The sequence below is a fragment of the Eschscholzia californica genome, unplaced genomic scaffold (assembly GCF_041429995.1).
Source record: "Eschscholzia californica isolate CP2 unplaced genomic scaffold, dmEscCali1.0.p SCAF_3, whole genome shotgun sequence".
Lineage (NCBI taxonomy): Eukaryota > Viridiplantae > Streptophyta > Magnoliopsida > Ranunculales > Papaveraceae > Eschscholzia > Eschscholzia californica.
This window is the reverse complement of record NW_028238420.1, coordinates 62,119,164-62,131,573: the sequence shown is the minus strand read 5'-3', so window position 1 is coordinate 62,131,573 and position 12,410 is coordinate 62,119,164. Positions and strand designations below refer to the sequence as shown.

The following is a 12,410-nucleotide window of genomic DNA, read 5'->3' as shown; positions in this document are numbered from 1 at the left end:
CGTGTTTATTGAGTCGTGTCTTTGTTAGCAGAACAACAACATCTCCATCGGGTTTCAGCTTCGCAGATTGTATTTGGTGGTTGCGTAGGAAATGTAGTCGTTGCGCATCTCCTCACGACGTAGAAATTGGATCGAAGGCATCCAAGAAGAAGGAAACCAACAATGGAGAATTACTAAAAGGTACTGAAGAGACTTCTTGCCCTCCAACTTCAACTTGAACTTCTTTGATCTTGTCTGGACAAGTTTGAGATGGATATTCAAACAAGATTTAGTGGGTGGTGATCTATAAATGCCAAATTGCATTAACATATTACAGTTTGCTAGTTAAGTTTCTCTTAGAAATATTGAAATCATTTGTAAGTGTATGATCAACGTTACATGAAATCATTAGAAAGTTCATAGAGGATTTTTCCTTACGAAAACCCTTTTTAATATGACGTTCCACGACATTTCAGCGACGACATATTTACATCGATGAAGATTAAATCTCGGCTAAGTTTGTAGGTGTTTTTTTTCGAGGATTTCTAATCAACTTTTAAACTTGTACTAATGGATTCAAAAGTTTTTAATAATAAGTTCAAGAGACAGAGTGATTGTATTCAAGCATACCTACTACCCTCACACTCCAGGAAGGTGAGTGGAAAATCTAACAACACTTCTCTAATTCAAACCTCTTTCTCTGCTGGCATGTTCCTGTCAAGAACTCCCTTAATAGTTAGTTGACTGAAAAAACACAAACTGATCTAGGTGCCTGCATTTGGATTTTTTTATAAGAGAAATTTCTTGTCCCCGACTTTTCTTCCTTCCAAAAAATCCATTATTCTTTTTGGAATATTTAGGGTTAGGGACCAAGGAAAAGTACCACCATTAGTGTCTGGATCAAGGATTTATCCGTTATAGGATCAGGGTCACGATTAATCTTTGATCCAGTTGACTACAGTTGGTAGCTAATGTCGATACTTTTCCTTGGCCCGAAGAATTATAGTGAGGTTGGATAGGTTGCATTGAGTTGCAGTAAGTTTGAATTTGGATTTCATTGGGTTGCAATGGGTTGTATTAGGACTGAAGAATATTGTAAGAGTATCTAGCGTCTAAGTCGAAGAAAATTTTGAATAGTCATTTTAACCAAGACAATCTAGAAAATGGGCTTCTATATACCTTTTCTTTTATTTTTATACTGTACAAGTTATTTGAGCAGAAATGGTCGATTGAGGATGTCATTTTTTGTATTGGCCGCCGATTTAGGGATTAATTTTGTTTTGAACAAAGAATCGATTTGTTTGTGTTTTTACTTCCTAACGTCATCGCACGTGGACTACTTTCACCTAGACTCAAACTCAAAACCCCATAGACAAAAAGAATATGCAAATCAGTAGAAAAAAACCTAGTAAAACCACTTACTTTTATCACTTATTAGCTACCTTGTTAACTTATTATAATTGATAGAGACAGATTGCCGGTGTGCTTTGACATCCACACTAGGCCTTGACCTCTCACTTGACGGTATGACAATAAGAGGGGTGCGTTTATAGGCGTCCCTCCTTTTTATTCTTAGCCTATGCTTCTCTTGACACTCTCGATGGTTTCAGATTGAGTAACCCGAGCCCCACAGACAAGGCAGTCCGAGGGTATTTGAATTGGCCTGAGTTCGTATTGTTCAACCCCTATATGAACTAGGCCAAGTCCGATTGCCCCCAGACTGTTCTAGTCTGTGAAGGTGCTCAAAGTATTCGGATCAAGAGCAAAAAAGAGGAGCCCTTCAATACAACGCCCTAAATATATGTCACTTCTTTTCCTATTATCCATACAACCAATTGGGGCTAAAGTAGGCCTCCAAGTCCAACCAAGCATTGTTTGAAAAAACAAACAGTGCCCTACCATTGTGCCGTTCATACAGGGTTCCTTGAACTTTCCATCTTCATTCAACATTCATTCTCACAATCCAACAAATTCATTCATGAATAAAAACCATCCCTTCTGGATTTTTGTCTTCCTTTCTCTTTTTAATTTTTGTCCCCCCCCTTCCCTTCCCTTCCTATATTTCAAATCCATAAAGTTCCACCCACGACGCGCTTTCTCTCTCTCTCTCTATAACAAATACCACCATCCTTCCATTCCATCTATAACAAACCCTAATTAACACCTCTTTCTTTCTACAGAGAAAATAAAAAAAAAATCCCCAATTCTTTCTCATCAATTTTTTCTGATCAAAATTGATCTTTGACTAGTATTGAATAATGGTCGGAGGAGGTCTTGAATCAGAACAACTTCAACAATTAAGAGATATATTTTCAAGATTTGATATGGATTCAGATGGAAGCCTAACACAACTTGAACTAGCAGCATTATTAAGATCATTAGGGTTAAAACCAACAGGTGATCAAATTCATGTTATGTTATCAAATATGGATGCTAATGGTAATGGGTCAGTTGAATTTGATGAATTAGTATCAGCAATAATGCCTGATATGAATGAAGAAGTATTGATAAATCAAGAACAATTATTACAAGTATTTAGGTCTTTTGATAGAGATGGAAATGGGTATATAACAGCAGCTGAATTAGCAGGATCAATGGCTAAAATGGGTCAACCATTAACATATAGAGAATTAACAGAGATGATGAGAGAAGCTGATGAAGATGGTGATGGTGTTATTAGTTTTAATGAATTTGCTACTATTATGGCTAAATCTGCTTCTGATTTTCTTGGTCTTGTTCTTTCATAATTCCATCCTATCTAATCTAATCTAATCTAATCCCACGGTTTGTATTCATTCTTATTCATCAATGGGTCATCTTTATCATCATCATCATCATCATCATCACATCTTGACCGTTAACGTTTCTTCAAATGACTAACTTATGTCAATTTGTTTGACTTTTTCTCTTTGACCTTTTCATATTTTTATTTCTCTTTTAGATTTTTAGTACTTTTTTTAGGGTTTTAATCTAATAATGGGTTGTACATTATAATGTATGGTTGTTTGAACTTGTATATTAATAAAAGTGAGGAAATATTCAAAAACTCATTTCTTTATGCCTTTTAATTTGGACTTTTCCTATATTGTTTCATTTATTTTAAATTAATTTTATTAGTTTACTTTTTTATTTTCTCTTTTAAGTTGATTAAAATTTTAATTTGTCTTTATTGTACTAAAGAATTTATCCATGGAATGAGTAATGTAGCTAGCTAGTGGGAGGTTGATGTCAATTTATCAGATAACTCTTGTTTTGACTGCCAAAGCCATATAAAAGTAAAACCTATCAACTCAACTACTCAAGGCGTGTAATGTTTATTCAACGACCAGTAAGTCTTTTATTGATGACATAAACAAAAAAAGACGCACGATACTATCTTATAAACTTCATTATTGGCTATTTCTTGAATATACTTGAATTTTTCTTGAGAGCTCCTACATGTATATTCATGTGTAGATACTATTTCTACCCTCTAGGTCTCAACCTTGTACATAGTAGAATTGATTTCACTCTCACTATATCCACATACCAAGTTTTGGGATCAATTCATACTCCATGATACCATGATTGATATTTGACCTACCATACCCAATAAATAATATAGACTTGTAATTTTTCTTGGGTTTGAGGGTATTACAAGGTGAGGAAGCAAAATTGATGATGGAAATTCAAAATCCAAATCAACTCACCAAGGTGGGAGTGCCCACAAGACAAGAAAAACAATATGAATTTATATAAGAATGGGTTTATGAGGTGGGTGGTGCCATAATTTTATTGGGCAGGGTTTAGTGCCACGTGGCATCACCAAATTGTGGAAACATTGAAATAGCTTAATAAGATTGAGAGCATTATAACATACATTTAGCTTTTGTGCTTTGAGATTATTGTTCATTTTGCATGTGAGAGATGGTGGTTAACTTAACAACTTTATTTATTTCTTTTTCATTTTTCAAATGCTTTTTCTGTTAATTTCTTGGTGTGGAACTCCAACAACAATCTCTGCACATGCATTGTTATGTACCTGCCCAGTATCGATAAGCTATAATATGCTATCGAATGCTAGTCTGAAGGCTACAAAATTTTAGTTCACATTCAACTTTAGTATCGTACCAATGTTAAAAATCGCTTATCGAACTTCAATGTATCAACTCAGAATAAGATTTGGACAAATTCTAACTCTAATCTAAACTCAAAAGTTCAATCAAATGATTACATCAATTCGTAGGGCTTAACCATTCCAATGGGTGGTTTCAGACTCAACATCCTTCTCAAAAAATTTTAAAAAATAAACAAAGTAAAATAGCATGTATAAAGTAGCTCAAAATTATCCATCAATTTAATAAAATAGAAAAGATATCGAAGTTTTAAGCAAGAAGCAAATAATAGTATATCGTATTCGACATTGTAACTTATCAAATTGGTTTTACTCGATACACCCCAAAAAACAGATGAATTGTCATTAGAACTTTCCATAGGAAATTTTCATGTTAAAATGGGTGTTACCATGTCAACTTCAAAATTCATCTAATTTTGTTCTAATCTTCAATTAGTCCCATATAGTATCAAAATGAGACATTTGGTGTATTTCAAAATAGTAGGAAAAACGTCTCTAACCTGGCATGAAAACTACTTCCCTCCTTCTCACCACACCAAACCCTTTTCTTTTCCTTGATTTCTAATTCCCCTTCAATTATTTGCTAATATAAAATGAATATAAGTCATATCTTCTTCTTTCATACCCATTACCACCTCAAGAAAAATATGGGTTCTAATAGTTGGGTTTTTATCTTGATTTGCCTCTTATTTCCTACATACATTGCCCGTGGGCAAACACCGGTGGCAGCTTCGCTTTCTACACCATCCATTGTAGCCGCAAAGCCACCGAAAACCGCTGCAGCAATAGCTCCTACAATTAGCATTCCTTCACAGACACCATTACCACTTTCAAGCCCAATTAGTCCTCCGATCTTGCCGCCCGTGAAAGCTCAACCTCCCTTGGTTCCGTCTAAACCACCAGCATTGCCTCCGGCACCACCAAAGATATCACCTGCACCAGTTGTGACGCCATCTGTACCACCTGTACTTGCACCTGCACCTGTTAAGGTGCCGGAAGCACCGGCACCTGCACCCGTTAAGGTGCCGGAAGCACCAACACCCGCACCCGTAAAGGTGCCACCAACACCAGCACCCGCACCAGCAAAGGAAGCACCAACTCCTTCACCATCAAAAGAGTCACCAGCACCAGCACCAGTAGTGGTACCCACACCTACTCCAGCACCTGCTCCAACAAAAAGCAAGAAGAAAAAGAAGCAGAAGCATAAGAAAAAGCACCACCATCATGCACCGGCACCAGCACCCGCAGCGAAATTGGTGAGTCCACCAGCACCACCAGATGCAAGCTCAGAAGAAGAAGCTGCCCCTGCACCATCACCTGATCTGGTAATTCTATTTAGTTTGTCGCAATCCAATTAAAAAACTATTGGCAATTAGTCACAAGACTTCCCTTTGTCCTTGTGAGACTATTCTCAATGTGCCTCTCATTTTTGAGCTTTCATCAAATTTCATGTTTATATATAATTCTGTTCATTTTGGTATATGGTTACTAATCCATCTCAATGAAAGTTTTCTTGACCGATTCTTATTCTTTTTCTTCATATTACAGAATGGAGGAATGAAGCAGGGAGGACCGTCTCGAAGGTGGGTGGGGACTGTACTAGCTGTTCTTGTTCTACTACTCATTGTGCGCTAAAGCTCTTGAAATGCAATACGATGCTATTTGTTTTTATGTAGTAAGCTTTGTTTTACATAGTGAAGCAATAATCGACGTACAAGTTACAACATTCAAAAAAGCAAGGATTCATGTTCATGGGAGAAATTTAACTAGCTAATAACCAAGATGAACGAAAATCAATCATAAGTTCTCATGTAACAAGTACACTGGTATTTGTATTGGTATCCGACACTAGTTTTTTTTAATCGTTTGTTCATAATTGCAATTCTTTTACTTTCCAATCACCCATTACATAAAAGATATTAACCTAGAGTATTACGTATGATCCACATTTAAGTGACTGCGAGTACCCAAGATGAGAGTACTCAAGTATACAACGCCAGTATATATAGGTTTCAACCCTCTAGGTCTCAGGTTCGAGACACGAATACATATTACGTTTCCGAAATTAGTAAAAAACATAGACGATTCTTTTGTTCCTATCATGAATAACCCAGAAAAAGGAATCAATTATTTTGTATAATATTGTTTTTTCCTTTGTCTTGGAGAGGACAACACCGATAAAACATAAACAACATTTGGAACGACATCTTTTACATCAAGTTGTTCTTTTGTAGTGGTATATTGGCATCAATCCTGATTATCCACTTCATGGAATGGTAATGGTACCGATTTGACAGCTCTAAACTTGCCTGCATTATTCAGATGCTCATTCTCCAACCTGCCAACATCCAAATCCAAGACTAAGTAAACCAACTAAAAGATGACTAAATAAATGATGCTCTAGTGATTGTTTTTATCAAAGTCATATTTGAAATCGGACTCGAAGTATGAATTGACTAGAGTCAGGTTTTTGAATGTTTGTTTTTGTCTGACTCGCCTGAATGACAAATTTGAGTTGATTTCACTATCATTCTTGTCAGACGATTGAGATTCAGATGAGTCAAATTCAGAGACGGAAAAGAAACAAACACCACAGTAAATTTAATATTAACAATATGATTGTAAGGAACAAACTTTTACCTGTAAAAATTCCATTGCCCTCGTCGAATAACTTCAAGTACAGCAAAAAATAGAGCCATTACTCTGTAATCAAGACTCCCAAAGTTGTAATGAAGAACAGTTTGTAACCAAGCTAGTCTAAGAATGAGATTCAAACCCTATAAGAAATAAAGGAAGAGATAAATAAAACAGATCTAGTTAAGAACAAAAGAAGTTAATAGAAGATAAACATTTTATTAACTTACCATAGAGAAATAGTAAATGATTTTTCGTCGAAGCAGTAGTTCATTTCTTAACCATGGATTTCTAGAATTAGACTGAAGTAAACCCCAATCTTTTACAAAGTCCCAATACAATTGATAAATTGTGGCACTACTCGACATAATAACGACAATTGCTAGCCGAACGCTGCTCTTTTCTTTTTCGTAAGCAACTTTGGCACCAGCTGCGCACAATGCCGAAACGTACTTGCCTAAGTTGATCAAATGACCCATTTCTCCCTCGTCGAACCATCTCCTAGCACACTGAATTCCGAAAGGCAATAGCAGACACAATTTTTTTTGTTCACATATTGAAGAAAATGAATCGAGAAAGGGTATCTTTAGAATTTATGAACCTGCATTGCCCTCCAACAATAAGGAAGAAATGAAACGGCATAAGCGAGATCTTTATAATGCTTGGTCCTCATACAAAATCCATAATCTTGAGTTTTATAGCTCCCGGTTATGTAGTAACAAGTGATATACTCAAGGCTTCGAAGGGTCGGTACTTGACTACAAAGTTGATCTGCCATAAAAAAGTCAAGCATTGCAACCTACGAAAAAATGAAGTTAAGCATTTTAGGATCAAAATCAGTAACATCGGGTAAAATCATACTCAAACTCATAATGTTTTTCATTGGTGTTTCGGCCTTCCAAATAACCTGTCGAGTTAAAAGATTTCGGCAAAACTTCAATATATACCTTGTAAAGGGGTGTCAATACGATATTTCTTATCGCTTGAAGGAAACGATAACGGCTTGATCGGTAGACAATGTTGAATGGGCAAATCAGCACTAGTAAAAAAAGCTGCGTACCCATGAAAAAGCTTTAGACTTTAGTATTTCTATGCGAATCTTGGAAAAAGAATACGATCTTTTTTCGTATAATGATTGAGGAATTACCAGAAGAAGAATGCCAGGAATAGCTCGAATTGAATTAGATGAATACCCTTTGGCAATGAGGAATAAATGAACAAACATGATCCCAACTACTGCAGTCATTGATGTTGTACAAATCAAGAACACATCTCTATATTTAAGATCTTTGGTAGGAGCCAATTCGAAGATGAAGTTATAGTTTATTCGAGTTCTTCTCCACATAAAAATGTCGCACCCATACAGAAAGAAGTGCAAAAATATTAGGCCGAACATGCTGCAAACAAAAGAGTCGAATTATAAGAAAAACAAGCCAAGTAAAACTAGTACTTTTATGAACACAAGAATGTTTATATAAGTTAGTAAAAGAAAGTGAAGATCAAGAGTTACAAACCTTATAATAGGATAGACAGTTTCCATGTATATAGTATCGGATTGCTGCGTATACATCCCGGCAATGTGCGCCATGATGACATATCCAACAAAGAGTGCAACGAAACATCCGGTGAAGAGCCCTGAAAATAAAATCAGATATTATGGAAAAAGAAAACAAAATTATCACGTGTATATATATATATATATATGTATGCATGTATAAAAAAGTTAGAATTCTGATCTTTTGAGGTTAGGAAACTTGTAAGAAAATCGGAATTTCTTACCAATGAAGAAGGTAACAGAATGGGATTCTTTACGATGACGAGGTTTTAGGTATTTCATTGCCTTTCCTCGGTCATCATCCGTGAATTGTTTCCTGAAAAGCTCTTCAACTTCATCTGCTAACTTAACTACCTGTCATTACCAAAATTTGAAAGATGTGGAGGGAATTAGTTCTTCTTATGGTGCTAAAATGGGTTGCCTTATGTTTCGATATTTGATTCGACATTTTTCACCCGACAATATCAACAACACTAGGAAGACTGAAAGTTGGAGTGTACTATTCATGCTCATAAGTCACACACCACATAAAAAAAGAAAACATTAGAGACTAGCTACTTTTTTCATAGGAGGAACTTAGATATCTTTACCTTATTTGAGATGTTAAAATAAGAACTCTCTACAACTTTGAGATAAATGGGTAAAGCTTGTTTCTCTGTAACCTAACAGGAAAACACCACAAGAACAAGGCTGAGAGAGGGAAAAAGAAAGAGGGAAGAAAACAGAGTAGACAACACTTACTTTGTCAAATTTCTTTAGTATCTTCACAAAAGCAAGCATGTTCAAGTTCCTGTAACATAATGAAAGCACATAAGAATCTAAATTTCCATCAAACATCTATTTTGTCATATATTAATCGACAGGCATATACAAATCAAGTAACTTTCGAGTATTAAAATGATACCTATAAGTTTTGAGGTAACTCAATCCTTTATATAGCTCAATAAAAGCTCCTCTAATAATCTTATCTGCATGGTGGAGTTTGGTTTTGTTGATTTGTAGTTTACTTCGCCGACCGGAACTACATTTTCGCGAAGGGCTAACCAAATCTTCTCTTACCAAGTCACTTAAAGCCGAAAGGGTTTGAGTTGGTGTTGATAAGGGAATGTTTATCCTAACATTTTTCCCTTGGCGATTGAACATATCACGACCCGAAAGTGTTCTCATCTTACTTTCATCTCTTTTGATCTTAATTGAAGCTGCAATCTCATTATCAGCTTTTGGTGAGTCTGAAGTTTGGGCTTCTTTTCCCTCAAACCCGCATGTTGGGTAGTCTTGAAGTTGATCTATTACATCTCTGAGGGATCTCTCATCTTTAAAATATCGAAAAAAGTTTTAGTGAAAGTTCAGCCGAGCACAAAACGATTTTAAAAGACATATAAAGGAAACCCAGAGATATGATAGCTAAGGAAGAAATGATATACCAGAGGAAATGGTGCAGGAAATGGAAGCGTCCTCCTTCAAGTCATGATTCAAAGTGGTTAGTTCTCTTTGTCGTTTAAGTGAATTTTTTAGATCGACGAGAATTTCCATTTGCTTATTTAATGACTCCCCTCTCTCCATAAATTCCTTCTCCTTTCCTTTGTAAAACTGATTCACTTTGTTGAGTTGAACGTCTAACTGTGCGAAAAACTCCTTGGCAGCATCTGTGTCGGCGAATTGCTCAAGTAATTCAGTCTCATATAAGTCACTCTTACTCGCCGAAGACGCAAGCTTCTTATGAACCTGATAAGGAAATTAAATTTAACAAAAACTTCGAGACAATATTTAAGCATTCCGATAAAAGTTGGAGAGAAGTTCAATTACTTGAATGACTCCATGTTCTTTATGTTGATGACCAAATAAAGAGAACTTCTTGAGAGGAGAGAAGAAGGCATTGGATAATGATCCATGATCTTGGTCTTTGTTACTAATAAGATGGATTTTTTTGAGGTTCTTTTTGAGTAATGAGTAATCAACAAAGGCTTCTTTCCATTCAGGTACTAGTTGACCTTCGAATTGCTTAGAGAACTTAACCATCTTCTCTTTAACTCTTAAGTTTACAGAGTTTTTCAGAGCTTAAAGTGAAAGCAAACAAAGGCTTGTGTGATTTGTGTTTCAATACAAAGTCATGTTCATATTATTTATGGGTGACAAAATGGAATCGTATATGGTATATATGTTTGACAAATCGATATTTGATAAGGCATAATGTATTATCCTTCACACTTGCATAATTGCATTCACAAAAACATTGAAGAAGAAAAGATAAATAATATCTTTTCACTTATACTATTCTTTGGCAACTTGAAGTCATTTAGACCGGAATATCATGACCGGAGTTTAGGCGGCGGTTGTTGGTAACATCCTCAACTACCGATAAGTTATCACGAATCATTAAATGTTAGACAAAATCCAATTTAAGAATATATCAAAAATCCTTTATGTTGTACTTTTTATCGTTAAATCATATTGATTAGGTGAAGTAAATTTAGGTGATGCAAGAAACGGAAACCTATCTTAAATGGGTTATTGTTGATCGAAAAAAACACACAAAGTACATATGTGATTAGACCAACTTGATTCCCACCACTATGCAGATAAGAAAGATATCAATTATTTGTATTCCCACCCAAAAAGACTCTTATACTAACACATTAGAGGAAAATCATTTCTTTGACATATCTTGTGCAGTTGCTATAGCACCTTCATTTATGGTCGAGAATCGCCTTAGTAATCTATAGCTAGAATTGATACGCCTCTTTCGAATTTTTAATGGCGAATCAACACCTTGCTCCATTCTATTCAAATGTTTCCTATTGTACATAGACTAGACTCGGAGAGCATCAAATTTGGTATCTATGTATGATTACTAAGTAATTTGTACTAAGTTATATTAAGTGATGAGAGGTAAAGACCCTATCAAGATGCTGCAAATGCACTAAGAAAAACAAAAAATAACCGAATGAAAAACAAAAGTTACAACATACAACAATAATAAATCTGTCAACATTTTCTCTTTAATATTTGCTTTCGCCTAAGTAAACTTCAATACTCCCTTATTCACTATGTTAGTGTCAACCCAAGTATACAAAAAGACATAGAATAAAAAGAAATGAGTTGTGGTTTATTATTGGCTAGTAGTAGTTTCCTCATTTTATTCTTTTATTCTTTTGTTCTTCCCATCTTCTTCTCTAGCTTATTAAGCATGAAAGACAATATGCATACAAATTTTCATGTTTGATTCTTTTATTCTTCCCACCTTCGCTTCAACTTGTTGAATACGAAAGCACTCGAAAATATAGGTCAAGTAGGTGGTCTACTAGTGAGTTGACGTAGCACTTATTTTATACTTCTTTACTTCATTTATGCATTAGTTGTTACATTGTCATCCTCATCCATGCAGCACCTAGCTTTTGTGCACCGTCTAAAAATCTAGGAGATCGTTGGCTTGAAGATATAAAAGCAAATTTCGTTGCTTATGTTCTCCTATATTAATGGAAAAATTTGTTGTTTACTTTGATGTTATTCTATTTTCAACAAGATAGATGCAAAACATCTTGAACACTTCAAGGTTTTGTCACTCATCCTTCAAGAGAATGAATTCCATTTAAATTTGAAGAAGTGTATCTTACTCCTAAAAAGCAAACTCGTATATTTTTCGGGTTTTTTGAGAAGTTCAGAGGCAATTCATGTGGATGGGGAAAAGGTGTGTGCTATTAACAAATCTCCTGTGCCCAAAACTAATTATGGTAGGAGGTACCACAGGTTGCCACTTTTTACCACAGAATCACTCCTAATTTCAACATAATGGGACCTATTACAACATGCATATTAAGAGGAGAAAGTAACTTGAACCGAAAACAGAAGAAGCGCTCGCTCTGAATAATGGTATATTGCATTCATATTAGCTTTACCTAATTTTGGTAAATAATTCGCAAACGGGTGCCAAGTGGTGGAGTGGGCACTGGAGAGGGTTTTGTCACAATGATAAGCGAAAAGCTATCAATAGTTTTTGTCACAATGTGATGACGGACAGACAACCTGTAGAAGATTTCCTTATCTCAAACAGAGTATTTGTTTAAGGCAGTAGCTTACGGTAGTGATGTATTGATGTTCATGGTTCTATTGGGGATTACAACAGTGAAC

The 12,410-nt window shown here is 35.4% G+C and overlaps 2 protein-coding genes and 1 pseudogene across 4 annotated transcripts; 2 read left to right on the top strand and 1 right to left on the bottom strand.

The window, feature by feature from the left end:
• The first annotated feature begins 1,863 nt into the window (after positions 1–1,863).
• On the top strand, positions 1,864–3,025 carry LOC147552954 (putative calcium-binding protein CML16 pseudogene; annotated as a pseudogene). The gene has a single exon (XR_015237559.1). The product of XR_015237559.1 is annotated as a putative calcium-binding protein CML16 pseudogene (transcript).
• A 1,523-nt stretch (positions 3,026–4,548) lies between these two features.
• Positions 4,549–5,955, top strand: LOC147552953 (uncharacterized). The gene is made up of 2 exons (XM_086670081.1): positions 4,549–5,418; positions 5,642–5,955. The coding sequence occupies exons 1-2, from the start codon at positions 4,687–4,689 to the stop codon at positions 5,726–5,728; spliced, it is 819 nt and encodes a 272-aa protein (XP_086526207.1). The 5' UTR covers positions 4,549–4,686; the 3' UTR covers positions 5,729–5,955.
• A 244-nt stretch (positions 5,956–6,199) lies between these two features.
• Positions 6,200–10,639, bottom strand: LOC147552952 (phosphate transporter PHO1 homolog 1-like). Of its 2 annotated transcripts, none has more exons than XM_086670079.1 (13): positions 10,089–10,639; positions 9,707–10,007; positions 9,187–9,595; positions 9,024–9,072; positions 8,873–8,944; positions 8,507–8,636; positions 8,242–8,362; positions 7,875–8,124; positions 7,675–7,779; positions 7,329–7,526; positions 6,958–7,236; positions 6,734–6,870; positions 6,200–6,431 (listed from the first exon to the last, which is right to left on the bottom strand). In XM_086670079.1, exons 1-13 carry the CDS (start codon positions 10,299–10,301, stop codon positions 6,341–6,343), a joined length of 2,355 nt encoding a protein of 784 aa, XP_086526205.1. In that variant the 5' UTR covers positions 10,302–10,639; the 3' UTR covers positions 6,200–6,340. The 2 variants fall into 2 exon arrangements, with proteins under 2 accessions (XP_086526205.1, XP_086526206.1); XM_086670080.1 differs by having other exon boundaries at positions 10,549–10,639.
• Between the last annotated feature and the right edge of the window lie 1,771 nt (positions 10,640–12,410).